The sequence below is a fragment of the Phocoena sinus genome, chromosome 16 (assembly GCF_008692025.1).
Source record: "Phocoena sinus isolate mPhoSin1 chromosome 16, mPhoSin1.pri, whole genome shotgun sequence".
In the NCBI taxonomy this organism is placed as follows: Eukaryota; Metazoa; Chordata; class Mammalia; order Artiodactyla; family Phocoenidae; genus Phocoena; species Phocoena sinus.
Genome location: NC_045778.1, coordinates 73,197,163 through 73,218,079, shown reverse-complemented (window position 1 = coordinate 73,218,079; position 20,917 = coordinate 73,197,163). Strand labels below are relative to the sequence as shown.

Here is a 20,917-nt window from a genome sequence, read left to right as displayed (position 1 = left end):
ATAGGCCTTACTTTACTGGCAGTCAATTAATTTAGATAAAAATTAACACAATTTTTATATGGCAACAGTTTTCTCTTGTAACATACTGCTTTGTATAGTAGCAAGGCAAATTCCCTTTGTGGTCAACTTTTATAAAAAAACTTAATATCTAAAACAGTATTTCTCTGTCTTTGTATGCCTCCATGTTTTATTCTGCTTCCACTTGCAAAAATCAGCTTTGTGTTTTGGAAAGTTTTTATGGGACTGAATTAAATTATAAAACAACAGCATTGTGTTTAGGAAGAGGTCTTACTAGCAAAAAATTTTTTAAATACTGAAAAATGTGCCAAACTGGAAGTATAATCCATATCTCGTTGAGCCCATGTCTGTACATAGCACACCTTGATGTTAAAGATACTTATTCAGGAGTGAGTATTGGTGGGATCAGGGTCAGTAGCCAGGACATCCAGATCTGGGTCCTCATTGTACCCATAGATAAATGTTTAAAAGAAAGGTACTGGTTGGTGCCAGATGAATAGAATAGCTAACTTGAGTTCACCATATGTGCAAGGTCGAGACCTGAGTTTTGGGCTCATATAACTAAATTCATAATCACCAAGAGAATGATTCTAATATCTCAGGAACAGACTCAAATTAATCAAGTTCATAAGGTATTGTTAGGTCAGAAAGCCAATTATTAATTTTAGAGAGAAATGTACTTTAATAGATTATGGTAGCCTGTCTAGCACATTCCCTATTTGGAGGGGGTGCTAAATGGAAAATCTAGAATAATTATTTATTTATTTATTTTAAATCGAATTGTAGTTGGTTTACAGTGTTGTGTTAATTTTTGCTGTACAGCAAAGTGATTCAGTTATACATGTATGTACATTTTTAAAATATTCTTTTCCATTATGGCCTATCTCAGGATACTGAATATAGTTCCCTGTGCTGTATAGTAGGACCTTGTTGTTTATTCTGTATGGAAGAGTTTGCATCTGCTAACCCCAAACTCCCAGTCCGTCTCTATACCCCGCACCCCCAGCAGCCGCCAGTCTATGCTCTGTGGGTCTGTTTCTGTTTCATAGATAGGTTCATTCGTGTCATATTTTAGATTCCACATATAAGTGATATCATATGGTGTTTGTCTTTCTCTTTTTGAATTCACTTAGTATGATAATCTGGTTGCATCCATGTTGCTGCAAACGGCATTATGTTTTTTGTATGGCTGAGTAGTATTCCAGTGTGTGTGTGTGTGTGTGTGTGTATTACGTCGTCTTTGTCCATTCATCTGTTGATGGAAATTTAGGTTGTTTCCGTGTCCTGGCTATTGTGGATAGTGCAGCTGTGAACATAGGGGTGATGTATCGTTTTTAATTATAGTTTTGCCCAGATATATGCCCAGGAGTGGGATTGATGGGTCATATGGTAATTCTAATTTTAGTTTTCTGAGGAACCTCCATACTGTTCTCCATAGTGGCTACCCCGATTACATTCCCACCAGCAGTGTAGGAGGGTTCCTTTTTCTCCACACCTTCTGCAGGATTTATTTGTAGACTTTTTGATGATGGCTATAGAATAATTTCTTGATAGGAATGAAATCAGGACTGGGGGAATTTTATTTGAATGCTTGTATCACATCTTATTCCTATAAACATACAAGGGCACTTACAAGGGAAGTATTCAAATGCTGTGGGACATCAGTCATGCACGCATTTTGCACTGGAGATAAACCTAGAGTGCTCGAGAGTGTGGACATCCTCCTGTCTTGGAGATGGGATCTGCCAACAGTTGCCTCAGTTTGGAACCTAGTCTGTAGGGGTACGTGCTCCTGTGCTTTGGGGGTCTTGGTTTGTTGGCTGCAGTTGTTCTCTCTTTGGGTTAGCAGTTTCCAACAAGTAAAGGATAAAGGTCACATGCACTGCATGTAGTTAGAGCACAGGTAAGATAGGATTTGGTAATGGGCAGTTTTGGAGTTTATAAAATTATACCACTTTTTTGTCTCCTTTGTGAGGGCGGTTTATGCAAGCAGCATCTTTATTGTGAAAGGAAGTTGAGTTCTATTCAAATATAAACTTAAAATGTATTAAACTGTAACTTTTTTTAAAGTACAAATCATAAATGTAATTGGCATAAATTCTCAAAAGATTTTTCCAGTCAACACTCTCCCATTTCCCCCAAGAAGAACCACTGTCCTGATTTATAACACCACAGATTAATTTTCCCTGTTTGTATATTTTATATGAAATGTAAATTTCACATAAATGGAATAATAAGTGAAATTCTTTTCCTCACCATCTGGGAGATTTATTCATGTATTGAATGTAGCTGTGCTTGCTTTGACCGTTTCTGTATATTATGTGAACCTATCCCTTTTTGTCCTGAGTTTTTTTTTGAGTTTGTGGCTATCAGGAGTGACGCTGCTGTAATAACTTTTGTGTGATAAAGTTGTTTGTAAACTGGTATTTTACTTGTTATTGATAATAAATGAGTCGATGTTGGCCACACAGATTGTCTTTGTAAATATTTTGATTGTTGATGAGTTTTCATTTCCCTTGTAAATTCTTCTGGGGTTTCACTGTAGAGAGCTGCATAATTTGGGGCAGGAGACTCAGAGTAGTGGTCCTGGATTTCTTTTTCAGAAATTTCAAGGAGGTGAGGTTGAGGCTAGATAATCTTAGAGTCATATCCCAGATTTCCAATCGTATATTTTTCTTTAATTTATAATCATTTCAGAATCCCAGTTGAAAACACCTTCAGCATTTAAACCTTTTGTTTTGCTTACTGTAGGTCAGATTCAATGTGCTGCAGTATGTTGTCCCAGAAGTAAAAGACCTTTACAATTGGCTAGAAGTCGAATTTAACCCACTAAAACTCTGTGACAGAGTCACAAAGGTAAGCTTTGGTTACATTACCACGTAGCCAGCCCTGTTGCAGTTTTAGGTTGTATTTTTATTTGTTAAGAGAGAAGTGTTGTCCTGTGTGTTTGAATTTGGTGCACATTTCATTGTCTTTTTTTTTTTTTATGTCAAGAGAAAAGATATTTCTGATACGCTAAATAAACCTTTGGAGGTAAATTAGCAGCACGACTAATTTAGCCATTGCTGTCAGTCACCTTCAGACAACAGTCAATAGCTGCATATTACCTTTTGTATTTCTTTGCATTGTGTGGTGGTTTTGTATGTTAAGAAAATTGCAAAAAAGTATCTCAGGTCTTTTAGTATTTGTCGTGTAGAAAATATAACTCTTTTCCAATTTAATGGATTTTATAGGTTTTAAATTGGGTAAGGGAGCAACCTGAAAAGGAGCCAGAGTTACAACAGTACGTCCCACAGCTGCAAAACAACACCATACTCCGGCTTCTCCAGCAGGTAAAGATGAAAAAAATGAATGTTTTATGGACGAGCTGTAATTTCTCCCTTGATTGTTTTGATCACAAAACTAAAAAATGTAGGAATAGCCTAGAAAATGAAAGCCTCCCCAAATTCTACCCTCCACCAAAGTTAGTTTTATTATTTATCTGTTTGATTTGAAAAAACAATTATGTGATTCATAACGGCTTTTGTCTCTTTTTGTTGACCACTGTCTTCGTACATTTTTCCTTGTTAGCCGTTTATGTCTTATTCCTTTTAATACCTACGTAGTTTTTCATTGTCTAAAGGTACCATGATTTATTTATTCAGAGTCTATTGATGGAATTTTTCTTTTCTTTCTTTTCTTTTCTTTTTTTTTTTTTTTGTGGTATGTGGGCCTCTCACTGTTGTGGCATCTCCCGTTGCGGAGCACAGGCTCCAGACATGCAGGTTCAGTGGCCATGGCTCATGGGTCCAGCCGCTCCGCGGCATGTGGGATCTTCCCAGACCAGGGCACGAACTCACGTCCCCTGCATCGGCAGGCAGACTCTCAACCACTGCGCCACCAGGGAAGCCCTGATGGAAATTTTTTAGTTTTTTTGCTGTCATAAAATGTTGCAGTAGTGAGCATCTTCTGTACTTGTATCTTTGCATTCTTCTGTGATTTCCTGTAGCTAAGAAGTGGAATTAGTCATGGTCTACACATTTAAAGCTTTAATAGATCCTCAAAGATTGGATTCATGGGCCCTCCCACCAGTAGTGAACAAGAAATAGAAAGCCTTTTTTCCTGCTAACACTAAGTATTATCAGTCTATTTTTTTTTTGGCTGCACTGCACGGCCTATGGGATCTTAGTTCCCTAACCAGGGATAGAACCCATGCTCCTTGTGTTGGAAGCACAGAGTCTAAACCACTGGACCGCCAGGGAAGTCCCAGTATTGTCAGTCTTTTAACGTATTTTAGCCCACCTTTGTACTTAAGTTTGAATATTATGGTTTCTAATATGGCTTTAATGATCCTGTTTTGTCTTCCATTTGTTTCATTTGGGGGGCGCTTTTACTATATGTTCACTTTCATATTTGTGCACATTTCATTGACCTGCTTTCTCTCCTGTATGTGAGCAGTGTTATTTCTTATGTGCTATACAAATAATTGAAGGTTAATTAGCAGTATAACTAAGTAGTAATACTGCCAGTCTCCTTCAGACAAATAAACAATTTTATTAAGTGTTCAGATGAATTAGGTAAGTAGCAGGTCTCTATCTACAAATATGTGACCATTTAGGTGTTTGGTTTTTTTTAATGAAACTAGGATATGAAAGGATTATGTGATGGTTCAAAATATAACATAATCCTTTGAAATAGCCTTGGATTGTAATTCCAGCTCCAGCAATGTACTGTTAACATACTCTGAGCTTCAGTTTTCTTTTCTTTGAAAAATAGGCTAAATTTCTACTTTCCATGGTTGTCATGAGACTCCACATAAAAATTGCTGAATAAATGATAGCTATTATTACTAACCTTGTGTTTTTTATGCAGGTGGCACAAATTTATCAGAGCATTGAGTTTTCTCGTTTGACTTCTCTGGTTCCTTTTGTTGATGCTTTCCAACTGGAACGGGCCATAGTAGATGCAGCTAGGCACTGCGACCTTCAGGTAGGTGCTGCAAGGGGACTCTGAGGTTGGAGACCTTTGAGGACGAAAAAACGCACACTCTTTGTTTCTCAGCTTTTGGTACAGTGGCACCGTTGTAAAGCTTTATTGAATTAATCTTCTAGCTTTTATATTTGACATTCTTCAGTTAATTTTTTATTTGAAATTTTAATCAAGTTATTCATTTGTAGAATGACTGTATTTGCATGTAGATTTAACTGTTGATAATACCATTTAATTTTCAAAGGTTCGTATTGACCACACATCTCGGACCCTTAGTTTTGGATCTGATTTGAATTATGCTACTCGAGAAGATGCTCCAATTGGTCCTCATCTGCAGAGCATGCCTTCAGAACAGATCAGAAATCAGCTGACAGCCATGTCCTCAGTACTTGCAAAAGCCCTTGAAGTCATTAAGCCAGCTCATATACTGGTATGTATCTTTGGGGAAATGGACTACAGAATTTTTGAGGGGCCCTTATGTCTTTCACAAAAAGGTTTGAGACGATGTTTGAGAGAATGGATTTATTATATATTTCCTATTGATATTTAGTTGTATTTGATAGTTTTGGTATTTTATCAAATATCTTTATCAGATATACAGATCTTTGAGCTTCCTTCCATGGGATAAAATGATAACACTACTCTGGTAATGTGATAAACGGAGTACTGTTAAACCGTACAATAACAGACCACATGTGATGACCCTCCAAATAGGGGAGTACTATGATTGGGCTTTTCCTTTCTGCTTCAGTTGTTTCTTGTTTGTGAGCTCTGTTAGTATTCCACCTTGGCTTGAACACTTTAAAGTAGATCTGGTTCAGGGAAAAGTCAACCTAGCAGATACGTTCTTCAGCTATGTCATTACTGTTAAAGACTTCAAGTAGGAGTAGCGCCATAGTATTTGGTACTGGGAACCAGTAGCTTGAATGATGTTATCGTCTGTTATTAACTGCAGATGCATGTAAGGATAATATATTAGGATTATGTAATATTTTTGATGTCTGATACCATGGTATGTCGCTTACATTTTTTTTAATGCATTTGTTTTTGAAGCAAGAGAAAGAAGAACAGCATCAGTTGGCTGTTACTGCATACCTTAAAAATTCACGGAAAGAGCATCAGCGTATCCTGGCTCGCCGGCAGACAATTGAGGAAAGGAAAGAGCGGCTTGAGAGTCTGAATATTCAGCGTGAGAAAGAAGAGCTGGAGCAGAGGGAAGCTGAACTCCAGAAAGTACGGAAGGCTGAAGAAGAGAGGCTGCGACAGGAGGCAAAGGAGAGAGAGAAGGAGCGTATCTTACAGGAACATGAACAAATCAAGAAGAAAACTGTTCGTGAGCGTTTGGAGCAGATCAAGAAGACAGAACTGGGAGCTAAAGCGTTCAAAGATATTGACATTGAAGTATGTAGCATATTATGCATTAAAAACTTCAGTTTTATTCGGGTCTCTTAGAAGCACAGTTCTTTTTTTGCGGTACGCAGGCCTCTCACTGTTGTGGCCTCTGCCGTCGCGGAGCATAGGTTCCGGACGCGCACGCTCAGCGGCCATGGCTCACGGGCCCACCCGCTCCGCGGCATGTGGGATCTTCCCAGACCGGGGCACAAACCCGTGTCCCCTGCATTGGCAGGCGGACTCTCAACCACTGCGCCACCAGGGAAGCCCAGAAGCACAGTTTTTTACCATTTATTGGTTTATTTTGGGTTATTTGGTTATTTCACTCATTTTGATACAGCTAGTTCATTAATCTCTGAAGTAAGCATTTGTTTTTAGTGATGCTACAGTTTTTAGCCGTTGTTGAAATGGAGTTTGGATACGGTAGCATGGAGGAATAAGAAATAGATGTTAAGATTACATTGTTTTTCCCTACAGTCAAGTGGAAATAAGGCTGTTTTAAAACATTTTTATATTGCCTGAATTTACCCATTGCAAACATTTGCCCATTATAAAGAAAGTAATTTAGCATATGTTTCTAGAAAGAAATGGTGCTCCATATTGACTGCTATGCACTTCTTTTATACTCTTATTAATTATGGTGCGTTTGTATTACTTTCCAGGACCTTGAAGAATTGGATCCCGATTTCATCATGGCTAAACAGGTTGAACAACTGGAGAAAGAAAAGAAGGAACTTCAGGAACGCTTAAAGAATCAAGAAAAAAAGGTAAATGAAAGAACTGGTGAACTTTAACATGCCAAGTTTAAAAGAATTTTTTTTTTTTTTTAAACAACACTTGTTTTCATGACATTCAGATTGACTACTTTGAAAGAGCTAAACGTTTGGAAGAAATCCCTTTGATAAAGAGTGCTTATGAAGAACAGAGAATTAAAGACATGGATCTGTGGGAACAACAAGAAGAAGAAAGAGTAAGGTTTTCATTTAATTATATTTTCAGACTGTAAGCTATAATGAAGTCCTCTGCCAGTAATGGGAACAGGGTTTCAAATTGATTTTTGTATTCTTTTGCCAGATACAGTGCTTTCATGTCTGCATGCCAACAGATTGGTAGACAGACACATTTTCAGAATAGAGATTAAAAAATGAAACTTGTAAAATACAAAGGATAGCTGAAAATTTTATTTAAAAAAAAACAGCAATTCACATGCCACGTATTTCACCAATTTAAAGTGTGCAGTTGATGGTTTTAGTGTATTTGCAGGATTGTGCAACCTAATTTTAGAACATACCCCAAAAGAAACTTCATACCTTAGCAGTCACTCCGCTTTCTCTCTGCTCCCTCAGCAGCCACTAGTCTCCTTCCTGTCTCTAGACTTGCCTGCTTTGGATATTTCTTCTAGATGGAGTCATACAGTCTGTTTTTTTGTGACTAAACAGCTCCTTCTATAGTTTTGTTAGTCTGTATTGTATGTATTTACCTAACGATACAAAAGCAACATTTGCAAATGCTTGTAGCGGCCACATTTGTAGTAAAAACGAGTGACCTCATTCCGGTTAAGAAAATAACCACAGGCAGGAGACAACACACAGCTATGGAGGCTGCCTCTCCTTCTTGGTTCCATTGGATTGTTGTCATTCTGGGCCTAGTGTTGCCAGTTCTTTTAGAAGTTGTAATTTGTATGGTAATTCTTTAAATGTATGAAATTAGAAAAAGAAAAGTGTTACAGACCAGCTAAAATGCTTAAGAGGATTTGCTCCATGTGCCCTGAAACCTTTTATTGTTTCACTTGGAGCACAAAGGAAAAGCTTTCCTATATGAGTAATTCATCGTGCCTTAACCTCCAGTTTTTGTTTTTTTTTTTTTTTGGCGGTACGCGGGCCTCTCACTGCTGTGGCCTCTCCCGTTGCGGAGCACAGGCTCCGGATGCGCAGGCTCAGCGGCATGGCCCACGGGCCTAGCCGCTCCGCGGCATGTGGGATCTTCCCGGACATGTGGGATCTTCCCGGACCGGGGCACGAACCCGTGTCCCCTGCATCGGCAGGCGGACTCTTAACCACTGCGCCACCAGGGAAGCCCTCCAGTTGTTTTTAAGGAAGAAAATGCGTTAAATAATAAAGCCATAGTGCCTATTATACCATGAGGTATTTGTTATTTTGTTTTACTATATACATTTCAGTTTTTCCTCTATAAATGTTGTGGTACCATGGGGTTAAAACTGTTTCTTACAGATGCTCCAAGTTGTCTTTATCCATCTTCTGTCCCTGATTGTCTTCCTAGGGATGTGTTACCCTTCCATTTTTATGGCAGAATGGAAGGGGTGAAGGAACTTCCTGTAATTCTTCAAGAATATCTGTCAGGAATTGGGGATAAATTAGTAAGTAGATAATGAATACTTTGAAATTTAACTTTGTATCATATATTTGCAGATTACTACAATGCAGCTAGAACGGGAAAAGGCTCTTGAACATAAGAACCGAATGTCACGGATGCTTGAAGACAGAGATTTATTTGTAATGCGGCTCAAGGCAGCACGACAGTCTGTTTATGAGGTGAACTTACTGGTTTCAGGGAAACATCTATTCATGAGCTTTTGGGTTTTACCTTAAGGATTCTTCTTTAACCTGCTGGTACATTCTGTCTTGAGCTAACATTGATAATCGTCATTCAAGTAATACTTTAATAGAGGTATCTTGAAATTATTTTATAGGCCAAGTAACCATCACTATGAACAAATTTTTCTGAAGGTGAAAGTGGACTGCATAAAATTTGCTTTTGATACAAGCTTTTGTTTATTCTTTGATTCAGAAAGGAAAAAACTAGATCAAAGTGTCCTGCTCTTAGTTTCTGACTTAATCATTTGATTTATTGTATAAAAATAAACCCACTGGGTATAGATAATATTGTCAGTTAAAAATTTTAAAAATTCGACATGTGAGAACTTCAGTCATTTGGAAATTTGGTTTTTATACTTAATGGTTGCTTTCTGTGGTTCCACGAAACTTGCAATGATTTTGTAAACTTAAAACTTACTGCCAGTTTGTAGCCCTTGAAAATTTGATTGTTTTTTATTTTTTGGTAACCATTCAATTACAGGAAAAACTTAAACAGTTTGAAGAGCGATTAGCAGAAGAAAGACATAATCGTTTGGAAGAACGTAAAAGACAACGTAAAGAAGAACGAAGAATAACCTATTATAGAGAAAAGGAAGAGGAGGAGCAGAGGAGGGCAGAAGAAAAAATGCTGAAAGGTAAAACTATATAGACAGACTGGAGGTATATGGGAAGGCTGGTGGTAGGTCCAGTTTATACAGTCTTACTTAGAAAATAGAGGAATGTGGAACCAAGATGATTGGCTTCTTTTCTTTTTTTTCTTTTTTTTTTGCGGTACGCGGGCCTCTCACTGTTGTTGCCTCTCCTGTTGCGGAGCACAGGCTCCGGATGCGCAGGCTCAGTGGCCATGGCTCACGGGCCCAGCCACTCTGCGGCATGTGGGATCCTCCCAGACCGGGGCATGAACCTGTGTCCCCTGCATCGGCAGGCGGACACCCAACCACTGCGCCACCAGGGAAGCCCGATGATTGGCTTCTTAACTGCAGCTAACTAGTTCTCAGGTTCTGACAACCCAGCTTGTAGTTTTCTGCAGTTTGTTATCTGTGAGGGTGTTAGGTCCTCTGCCAGCTTATTTCCACATTTTTGGTGTTCTTTTGAAAATTCTGCCTTTTTATTTTTTATCACTATAGTCTATATAGTGTTAACATTTATTGAGCAACACATGCCAGATGAAGTCTCTCAGCTGATCCTTTATCTGGCATCCCAGATGCTCAGGAGTTGGGGGAGGGCTGCTCCTTTAGTTGTGTTGAGCGGCATAATACTTGTGTTCTTGAATATTTCTGATATTCAAGTTTAACTGATTGTAAACTCTTTTAAAATTCTTAAAAAGAATTTCCTTCTACATTATGCTGCCTCTTTAATACCAGAGAAGTAGACCTAGCACTGGGGGAAACGTGCAGGTAGGAGGCGCACTTTATAACCTGATACGTTGTACAGAGCGGGAAGAGAGAGAGCGTGCTGAACGGGCGAAACGTGAGGAGGAGCTTCGAGAATATCAGGAGCGGGTAAAGAAATTAGAAGAGGTTGAAAGGAAAAAACGCCAAAGGGAGTTGGAAATTGAAGAAAGGGAACGTCGTAGAGAGGAGGAGAGAAGACTTGGTGATGATCCACTTTCTAGAAAGGTAAGTATAGACATCACTCTGTTTTTATGTGATATGTGTTTATCAGCCAGGTCTCTTGCATGATGCGTTTGGTCAATGTCAGTGTCTGGGCTTGGTGTTTTAAATCACATTATTCACGTTTCTTTTTAAGTCTGGTATTGCTTTGTCTTCCCAAAGACAGAAGGTTCCTAGGGGCAGTGGGGAGGGGATTAGAGTTGTCTTAGCAAAGTTTGGATTTTATAATAGGCTTCAGTTTAGAATACTTAATTCAGTAAGAACTAATCCCGTGAAACTAAGTATTTGACACAAAGTAACACAGTCGTATGGAAGAGGGACTGTTTTGGTTCCTTGAAAGGAGTTACTGTGAATTAGGAGGATGATGTGAGGGTACTCAAAGATGAATCTGGGGGACCAGCAGTATTCACCATCCCTTTAGGAGCTTGGTAGAAATGCAGAATCTCAGGCCCAATGCCAAATCTTCTGATTCAGAGTCTGCATTTTAACAAGAGTACCAAGTGATTCAAATGCTGGTCTAAATGTTTATTTTTAATATGCATTCATGTCCAAAACTGACCTGTGTTTCTCATTTTATCTTGTGTAAAGGGGGGGGTATATCTCTTTAATCCCCTCTTCTGGTGGTGACATTGTACCTACTTAACCACAGTGTTTTGAATCCCTCCCTCTCCATTCTGTCCCTATGCTCCTGCCTTAATTCAGATTGTTTCTTTTGCCTGTATTACTTACTGGTCTTAACTATTTTCCCTGATCGTAATCTTCCCCAGCTTCACATCTTCCTCTATACAGTGGCCTGCTTGGTTTTTCATAATGCATATTTGATTGTTAGCCCTGCTCTTGGTTTCAAACCTTCCTTTGAGTGGTACTCATTGCTTAGAGCCAAAGGTAAAAAACATTCCTTAGCAGTCAGGGCCTTTTATGTTTATTGCTTTTTTCATTAGCTTCATCTATCACCATATTCTTCTTAGTCACCTATACGTTAGCTATTCTGAGCTAGTTTTAGGCTTTATCGTGTCTGTGACATCTGCCTGCATGCTCTTTGTTTTTCCTGGGATGTGTCCATGCTACCCTTTAAGTAAAATACTGCTTATTTTTTAAGGTTAGAGATGAGTAGCTGGAGGTATGTGTGCCACACTTGTATCAAATGCTTAACTTTACTGGAGGACCTGCTACTAGTTATCTTTGTAGCCTTCAATTTGTTTTATAATATATAGATAAATTTTTAGTTTTGTTACTCTTGTTGCTAATTTCTGTGAGTATTCTTTTTCTGTTGGGCACAAAGTGCTGTATGTGTGAAATCAGAGTTACAGTGTTTGATTTGCTACATCCTGTTAATTTGCTTCATCTTCTGAAGTAGATGAGGTAAATCACCCGTGGTTATGGGTTTCTAATTCTTTTCATTAGTTTTTTTTTTTTTTTTTTTTTTGTTTGTTTTTTTTTTTTTTTTTTCATTAGTTTTTGAAATTCTGTGTTCATCCTTTTTTTTTGTTGTTTCTGTTTGTGGGCCCCCCTCTTCCCTTTCAGTTGGAGAGTCTTTAGTTATCTGTTAATGTTTAACATGGTAACTAGTATATGCGGCTTTATTCCTGACATTTGGTTTGGTGTTTTTTATTTGCTTCCATGTCCCTGCCACTCACCTCTTCCTTTCTTTAAGCCAAACTTCAGAAGTTTTCTCAGCTCATTTGTTGTGCTTTTCTCTATTCTTTTAGTGATTACCATCTGCTCTTTTCAAAGTCTAAACTTGCAGTGTGTAAATTTTGAGAACTCTTCCCTCTCTTCAGAACAGAACAAAATTTTGAGCACACCTTAAGTTTTATTGCCTCCAGTGCATTAAAACAATGCTAATCTCTCTATTTAGAAATCATTTAACAGTTTTACAACCTTGTTGGCAACATGATTTAGTTTAAAATATGTTTACACTGTTTATCACCTTTTCCCCTTTGCAGATAAGTTGTTTTGTAGAGTGTATATTTTATCAAGTATTTTTGTGTATGTCTCAAAAGAGGATTCGTTTTTCTCTCTCAGTTGAATAATGGTTCATTGGTTTGGCCAGTTCAAAGTCATCCTCCTCCAGAAGTTTAGAGACCTGTGCTCACTGTCCTAGTATATAATGGGAGGAGGGTTCTCGATAATAGTCTTGGTCTTGTTACTTTTGTAGATACTCTGCTTTATTCCTTGGAAGCTCTGAGCATATGGTCTGTTATTCACCCGTTTTGGCATGTGTGCCCTGTCAGTCAGGATTCAATTTACTTAGAGTAGATAGAATTTCCTTAACTTAGGGAAATTTTTTCTCCTTTTCTTCTGGCCTTTCATAGTCCATCTCTTTTAACGTTTCACTTATTCTTTTCATCTCTTTGTCCTTTTGTTACTGGCTCTTTGAGATTCCTGTTCAGTTTATATGTTGATCAGTAGTGTTGCTAATGTAGTGCCTCTCATTACCTTTGCTCAATGTAGGACCCTCGTTGGGGTGATAGAGATGCAGAAGGCACATGGAGAAAAGTACCTGAAATAGATTCTGAGTGGAGAAGAGGCCCACCAGAGAAGTAAGTAGAGTTAAGGAAAGTAGTACCAGCAAATCATAGATCCTGTTAATATCTTATCAGTGTTTTTCTCATTTGGTTTATTTTGTAGGGGTGGGGAAAAGGGAGTCATGAAGTATTGTACACATGTCTGTTACTGAAATGTTTGCTTCAGTGCTGCTGTAATTACTGACTTATAAATATCTTGGGAAATACGTGCTTCAGTTTTTTTTTTTCTAATTCCCTAAACTAATAGTATTGAGGTTAGAGTAAGAATGAACAGTTCCATAACATTTTTCTCATCGTTTTGAAAGCTTGTAGTAATAGATTTAGAAATTGCTACGGTATTCCTCATAAAGTGCAGATAACCTTTTTTTTTAAGGCACTTGTCTGCTTATTGGCTTAATTCATTGTTGATGTAAGATTTTGGATTCATGTTGTTTTTTTAGTGGAACATACTCTTTTAGGAGTAGGATTAATGAATTTAGACTGAGGTGATTTTTAGAAGTGAGTAACATCACTCCCAGAAAGATCACCTGCTTTTAAGAAAATTTACTCTTAAAGATGTTTGGCTTGTTACTCTGTAGGGAGTGGAGACGTGGAGAAGGGCGGGATGAAGAGAGGCCTCAAAGAAGAGATGAAGATCGACCAAAGCGTTTGGGGGATGATGAAGAGAGAGAGTCCTCTCTTAGACCAGACGATGATCGGGTTCCCCGGCGTGGCATGGATGACGACAGAGGCCCAAGACGTGGTCCTGATGAAGATCGGTTCTCTCGCCGAGGGGCAGACGATGACCGGCCTTTTTGGCGTAATGCAGATGACGAAAGGCCTCCCAGACGAATTGGCGATGAAGACAGGGCTAGCTGGCGTCAGGCGGATGATGACAGACCACCTAGACGAGGACTGGATGAGGACAGAGGCAGCTGGCGAACAGCTGATGAGGACAGAGGACCTAGGCGTGGGATGGATGAGGACCGGGGGCTGCGCCGAGGAGGTGCGGATGAGGAGAGGTCATCCTGGCGGAACGCTGATGACGACCGTCCCAGGCGGGGCGTGGATGATGACCGGGGTCCCAGGCGTGGGCTGGATGACGATCGAGGACCTTGGCGGAATACCGACGATGACAGATTTTCCAGGCGCGGTGCAGATGATGACAGGGGGCCTTGGAGAAACACGGATGATGATCGGATCTCAAGACGGGCTGATGACGATCGGATTCCCAGAAGGGGTGATGACTCAAGACCTGGTCCCTGGAGACCATTTGTCAAACCAGGTAAAATTCTGGTATTCAAGAAACCAGATTGGATGCTTTATAGATGTAATCTGCTTGATTTGTTTGCAAATACAACGGGAAATTCTACACCAGCTAATCTCCACTGTTCTGTAGAGGATAGCAAGTTATTTCAAACAAGGAGATCAGATCTCAGGTGACAAATTAACAGTTCGATTGTTAAGTAAGAAGTGTTCTTTTTCAAATGCAAAAAGTGAAATTTTAACAGACTTATGACAGAGGTTGGGCCATGTTACTACGATTTTTAGATAAACTGGTCTTTTATCTTTCCTTGAATATTTCTGCAGTGACATTTATGTCAAAAGCTTGCCTCTGAGATCTTTCACACCAAAACAACTAGCTTCACCCCCTTTTCTGCTTTAGTGATATATGCACTTTGTTTTCCTTCTTCCTTGTTGACTGCTTCTTTGAGGGCCCTTCCTTCTGTACCTGTCCCTGAGTATCGGTGTTCTTCAGGTTCTGTCCTGGACTAGCCTCCTCATATAAATAATGAAAAACAAAATATACTTAACTAGACATTTGTTTGTACTCTTGCTAACCATGGGATTATGTTCATGAGAGGAGCCCATTTCTTTGTCAGTCTTAGGCCCGCTCATCCTTTCATACTTTTTATTATTCTTGAGTAATGTATACAGGTCTGTGACTTCTGCTACTGTCTTCTCCAGATGACTTCTCCCCTTACCTTCAGACCTGTGTTTCCAACTTTATATTGCACCTGTAAGTGTTACTGACACTTCCAACTCAACCCATCAAAACTGAACCCCCGCCTTCTCCAAGACACACACACACACTTCAGGGGCACCACTGCCATCTAATTGTATAAGATGGGAGTTCTTTGCTCTTTCATCCTTTTTCTTACATCTTTTCAGTAACCATTGTAATTTGTTCTAAATGCAAATTTGAGCAGCTTCCTGCCCTTTATCCTTAGTGGTTTCTGTGGCATACTTGTGTTTCTTCTCACTTCATTCCACTGTGAAGCTTTGTGACTTTGAGAAAGCCACCTAACTTTTCTGTGCCTTGTGTAAAATGGGGATAACAGTATAGTAGATTCTCATTAATTCGTGATAGTTAATGTAATATAAAGTCAGTGAATACTGAACCATTGCTCTTAAGGGAAGCACCAGGTTAGGTTTCTGTGAGCCCTCTGGTCAGTTTTTCAAGCAGTCAACACATAACCTTGTTTTATTTTTCTGTTTAAAGACACTTTATTTAACGTATGTTATTGATTCATTAGCATTGAACTTATGGCCAACAGCACTGTAACTCATTCCTGAAAGCTTATCTAACACATTTACTTTTTCCCTAAGGCATATCCATTGCCTTCTTGTGCTTGGGACTGCTGGGGCGTAGGGCTGGTGGTGCACTTAAAAACTGAAATCACCAACAGAAAGCACAAAAATGTGAAAACGTGGCACTAACTATATCACCAAAAGGCTACTTGTTTAAAGTAGGAGAGCTGCAGCAAGAAGACAGCATTGTTTTGTTTGACCTCAGCTGAGAACAGGCCCGTCAGGCGACTCAAATATTTCACCACTCTGTATGTGTCTGCGAGTGACTTGTAAAAGTGCTAGAGTATTAATTTGGGGATCATAGATTTTAGCAAGTAGCAAATTAGCAAGTATGGAATAATCTACTTAGCTCAGCACTATGGGTAGGATTGAATGAGCTAATACAGGCAGAGGCGTTAGGCTAGTTCTGTGGCACACAGTAATATAAATGTTAGTGACAATAATAATTATTAGCCTTGCAGCTGTGATACATTTTCATTGAAATCTCTGCTTCCTTTGGTTTCTTTTTGTGCGTGCGTGCATACACGTATATATTGTTTCTGGATTTGGACATCCCATGGCTAAGTGTGAGATATTGAGCAGGGCCAAAGGATTTATCCTTTTTTCAGGACTTTTTATGGGTGGTAAATGGTGGGGGGCATGAATGTGAAAGGAGGAAAGAGTCTTTAGTTAGAAAGGTTTTGAAAATGTTGCAAGGTATAAATGAACTAGTAATTGGGGTTCTGCCTCTCAGAGATCTAGATCCTACCCCTCACCCTTTGAGTTTTCTGCTTAAATGACTTGTCTTTACCGTCAGAACAGATTTTTATACCTGAAATCTCTGCATATGGAACATTTAACCCAGGCTATAGAAGTTCCTATATGTTATATGTTAGAAAAACAATAATAGGTAGTCATAAATAGGAGTTGGTGGTTCCATGAAATGAGGTAAATGAATTTAGTTGGTTTTTTAAAAATGAGGTAGAGTGTCTTAATTAGCATTTGTAATGGTGATGGATTAACATCAAGATTTATGGCTGCCAGTCTGTTTCTTGAGTGGAAATTTTTTTTTTCTTTTTTTAAAAACGTAGGTGGATGGAGAGAGAAAGAAAAAGCCAGAGAAGAGAGTTGGGGTCCACCTCGAGAATCGAGACCATCAGAAGACCGTGAATGGGATAGGGAAAAAGAGAGAGACCGAGATAATCAAGATCGTGATGAGAACGACAGGGATCCGGAGAGAGAAAGAGACAGAGAGAGAGATGGGGATCGAGAGGACCGCTTCAGACGGCCGAGGTTTGATATTCTAATTAAAAAAAAAGTGTCTGTGGCATTACAGTTAGGATTCTTTTAACGCTCTCTTATGCATTCCCAACTATTTTTGAAAAATGGTGCTCATCCCCTTCATTTCCCCCAATTTATCTAGTAGAATCATAGTGTAGATTTTTAAAAAATTAGAGGTCATCTTAATTGAACCAGTTCCCTCTCTACAGAGTGAGGACATGGAGGCTGGAGCTGTGTGGCTGGCTGTGGGCTGTGTAGCTCTATGGCAGTGGAACCAGTCGAGGTTCTTCACTGCCAGTTGCTTTTCCCTTGTGGTTGAGGTCAGTTTATTGCCTTTAAATTATTAAAAGCCTCTTTACTTTTATTAGTAGTAAGAATTCTAGCTTACTTCCTCTGGTCAAAGTGGCTTTGTACTAATCTAGACCAGTACAGTTCAGTACAGTTTCCTGCAAGGATGAAAATGTCCTGTATATGTAATGTTTGTCTGGTAGCCAGCAGTCACGTTTGACTGTTGAGCATTTGGAGTGAGTAATGACTGCTGTGTTGGACAGTGCAGAGCCAGGTGTTCTCATTTGACCTCCATGCCTGAGGCATCAGTTGGAGGTCCAGTCACGAGTTTAAACTATTCCTGTTACTATTTGCTAACTTGGATGTGATATACTCACTTAAAATTAACCCGTAGAGTCTAATGACAGAACTTAACGTGTCATTTTGAATGGCTACAGGGATGAAGCTGGCTGGAGAAGAGGACCAGCTGAGGAATCTTCAAGCTGGAGAGATGCAAGTCGTCGTGACGACAGGGAGCGGGATGACCGCCGTCGAGAGAGGGATGAGCGCCGTGATCTGAGAGAGAGGCGAGATGACAGAGACCGAAGAGGACCTCCTCTCAGACCAGAGCGTGAGGAAGGTAGAGATGTTCTTTCTGTATGACCGCTGAACCCTGGAGAGCCATAATATATGAGGGAATTTGGGGTTTTGCTATGTCTTAAATTTGTATGAACACCAAAAACAAGATGGACACGTAGATCTTTTATTTCATTTAGAGTTCAAGGTTCTCACAAACTTACTCACTGGTTGCTTTGTGAAGTTTAGCTCATCTTTAAATTTAAAGTATAGTAGTAGACTAATTCAATGGTGTAGTAAGCAATACCTATATTGATTTTACAAAAAGAGTTTATTTTATGTAAAGAAGGAAAGAAGTAAGGTCCTGGTAGATAAGCACAAAGTATAAAACATTCTTTCTCTGGAATTGTAACAATGGAAGCTTTAGTAAAAAATGCTTTGTTTAAAATGACCGTAGCACTTAAGTAGTTGCCTCACAAGCTTTTACTATTTGGTTTGTTACAAACCAGATTGTAAGGGTATTTCTTCTTTGATAGCCGTAATGGAATATATTGTTTCATTTATTTGCTGTTAAATCTTCTTCAACAGGAGCCAAAAATCCTTTAAAAATTTTTTATTCAGCCAGATTTTTGTCACCTTATCCTAAATTAAAAAAAAAATTAGGACACTTCCTAGGCCGGTGATTTCTTCTTGCTTGCAAACTTATATTTCTAAGTCTGTATATTGTTTTGAAGGTTTTTCAGAAATTGTATCAAAATGATTAAAGTGTATTTATTTAGCTTTTATTGTTTTGTTTTGTTTTTTTAAATGATTCTCTATCACTATCTTCAGTACAGGATTTCCGAGTAATTTGAGGCATTCCTTTTGCTTCAGTTCTGTTTAGTCTGAGCTAATAGCATACAGTACAGATTTATTCTCTCTCCTTTTTTTTTAAATTAAAAGTAAGTTCTTGGAGACGCGCTGATGACAGGAAAGATGACCGGGCAGAAGAGCGGGATGCCCCTCGTCGTGTTCCTCCTGCAGCTCTTTCAAGAGATCGAGAAAGAGATCGAGACCGAGACAGAGAGGGTGAAAAAGAGAAGACCTCATGGAGAGCTGAGAAAGATAGGGAATCTCTTCGTCGCACTAAAAATGAGACTGATGAAGATGGATGGACCACAGTACGACGTTAAATCTCAAGATAATGGACCCAGACTCATGTCTTCACATAGGTTTGATCACATTCAAGGAATTATTATACTTGTGTTTCAACCAATCTAAATTGGACTCTTTAATGTCTCACCATAACACAAAAAGCATGAACTCGTATTAACCCTACGTAACAGGTTGATCATGCGCCGTGTCCACAGAAGGTTGGAAAACCATGCCATTTTTTGGAATTTGAGGTGTTGCATTGTTTCATCAATCATTTGTTTACAAAAAAGAAAAACTAAAAAATAAATTTAAAATGGGAATTCTTCAGGTATTCAGTAACACCCGTATCTTGGTATAGAACTGATCTTTTTTCTTTTGATTTCGAAATACCTGATATTAATTTGGAATGAAGTAAGATTCTGTTATAGAAAATGTATTTGAAGACGCTAAAGCAGAGAGCTGAAACAATTCTCACACCACTAGCGGCTGAGACGTACCTCTAGGTATTTTGAGGTATTTACTATTCACTAAACTTAGAAAGTTTTTAGGTTTACTGTAAGTGCAGTAAGCATTACACACACCGGATACAGAGGAATTTTCGGTAGATTTTACTTGAGAGAAGGTGAGTATAAACCAATTTGCAGTCATTATTGTAATGACAAGAATACTGCTAAAGTGTGAATCCAGAACAGATACATACAGCTTTTACATTTTAAAGCATTTGGTAAACTGTTGCTGAGTTTTTTTCTGTTGCCAATAGCAAACCGCTTTTCCATTTATGGAGAATTCATGCCTTTCAAGCATTTTAAATATGACAATATTTATAAATGTGTGGTTTGGAGGAATTGTTTAAATTGTTTTTCCTAATTTCCTTTCTCTTCGGGATAGATTCTTTCACCAAGTAATTTGTAGTAATGACTGTGTTGACTTCAATTCTGGAGTGTAGTAGCTATGTTAAAGATTAACTATTTGGTCTTATTGAAGCCAACACAGAACTTGCTGCTGTGTTTTTTCTTCAATGATAAATAAAATACTTAGAGAATTTGTTTTAGTGTTGATTTGTGGTTACAGTCTAAGTGTTTCGTTTATAATGCTGAGCTTGCGTATTCAGTTGAGGCTTTTTTACTTGAGTTTTTACCAGTGCTGTTAAATTTCTCACTGTTGGGTATCAAAGAACATAACCTAAATATAACAGAAAGCAAATGTGGCTAGGATGTTTCCACTAAAACGTCCTCCTCTGTTCCTTGATGAACCCCTTAGTTTCCTTGTAAAGCTGTCCTCTCTGTGAGTATGGTGTGTGTGCAGGACATCTTGGGTTTTCCCCTGAAATTAGAAAAAGCATAATTGGTTTCACAGAATGTTAGTTGCAAATTTATAGTGGCTGTAGGCACTTAACATTCTTCCTGGTGTGAGTAGTGGTGACAATTTCTGTTGGTATAGCCCTAAGGCCAGAAGAGGGAGTATTGATGCTTTTTTAAAACTTAATCAGATGCAGCCTCTCCTTTTTGACGTTAACAATGATAGAAACCACTTTAGACCTGCAGCCTCAGCTGCTAGCCGGGTGGCAGCGGCGCCTCCCCCTCCCCCCCAGGAGACCACCGGATCACCTCTCACCTTGGCCTCGCCATAGCGACCTACGGACAGAACTGCCCGCGGCCAATGTGTATTCCTCCATCATATGCTGACCTTGGCAAAGCTGCCAGAGATATTTTCAACCAAGGATTTGGTTTTGGGTTGGTGAAACTGGATGTGAAAACAAAGTCATGCAGTGGCGTGGAATTCTCAACATCTGGTTCATCTAATGCAGACACTGGTAAAGTTACCGGGACCTTGGAGACCAAATATAAATGGTGTGAGCGTGGTCTGACTTTCACAGAAAAGTGCAACACTGATAATACTCTGAAATCGCTCTTGAAGACCAGATTTGTCAAGGTTTGAAACTGACATTTGATACCACCTTTTCACCAAACACAGG

The 20,917-nt window shown here is 39.0% G+C and overlaps 1 protein-coding gene and 2 non-coding genes across 3 annotated transcripts in view; all 3 read left to right on the top strand.

The window, feature by feature from the left end:
- Nucleotides 1-19,988, top strand: part of EIF3A (eukaryotic translation initiation factor 3 subunit A) — a 33,770-nt gene extending 13,782 nt beyond the window's left edge. The window contains exons 8-22 of the mRNA XM_032608688.1: nt 2,770-2,874; nt 3,252-3,350; nt 4,870-4,986; nt 5,231-5,416; nt 6,040-6,387; nt 7,041-7,145; nt 7,235-7,348; nt 8,808-8,930; nt 9,475-9,628; nt 10,428-10,612; nt 13,061-13,149; nt 13,713-14,398; nt 16,776-16,977; nt 17,691-17,872; nt 18,751-19,988. Coding sequence (XP_032464579.1) covers nt 2,770-2,874; nt 3,252-3,350; nt 4,870-4,986; nt 5,231-5,416; nt 6,040-6,387; nt 7,041-7,145; nt 7,235-7,348; nt 8,808-8,930; nt 9,475-9,628; nt 10,428-10,612; nt 13,061-13,149; nt 13,713-14,398; nt 16,776-16,977; nt 17,691-17,872; nt 18,751-18,980 — 2,925 coding nt within the window. The 3' untranslated portion in view covers nt 18,981-19,988. The remainder of the gene's footprint in view (nt 1-2,769; nt 2,875-3,251; nt 3,351-4,869; nt 4,987-5,230; nt 5,417-6,039; nt 6,388-7,040; nt 7,146-7,234; nt 7,349-8,807; nt 8,931-9,474; nt 9,629-10,427; nt 10,613-13,060; nt 13,150-13,712; nt 14,399-16,775; nt 16,978-17,690; nt 17,873-18,750) is intronic.
- Nucleotides 2,975-3,106, top strand: LOC116742062. The gene has a single exon (XR_004346339.1). It is a non-coding gene; the product is annotated as a small nucleolar RNA SNORA19 (small nucleolar RNA).
- LOC116742061 lies at nt 4,413-4,542 on the top strand. The gene has a single exon (XR_004346338.1). It is a non-coding gene; the product is annotated as a small nucleolar RNA SNORA19 (small nucleolar RNA).
- Nucleotides 19,989-20,917: the final 929 nt, after the last annotated feature.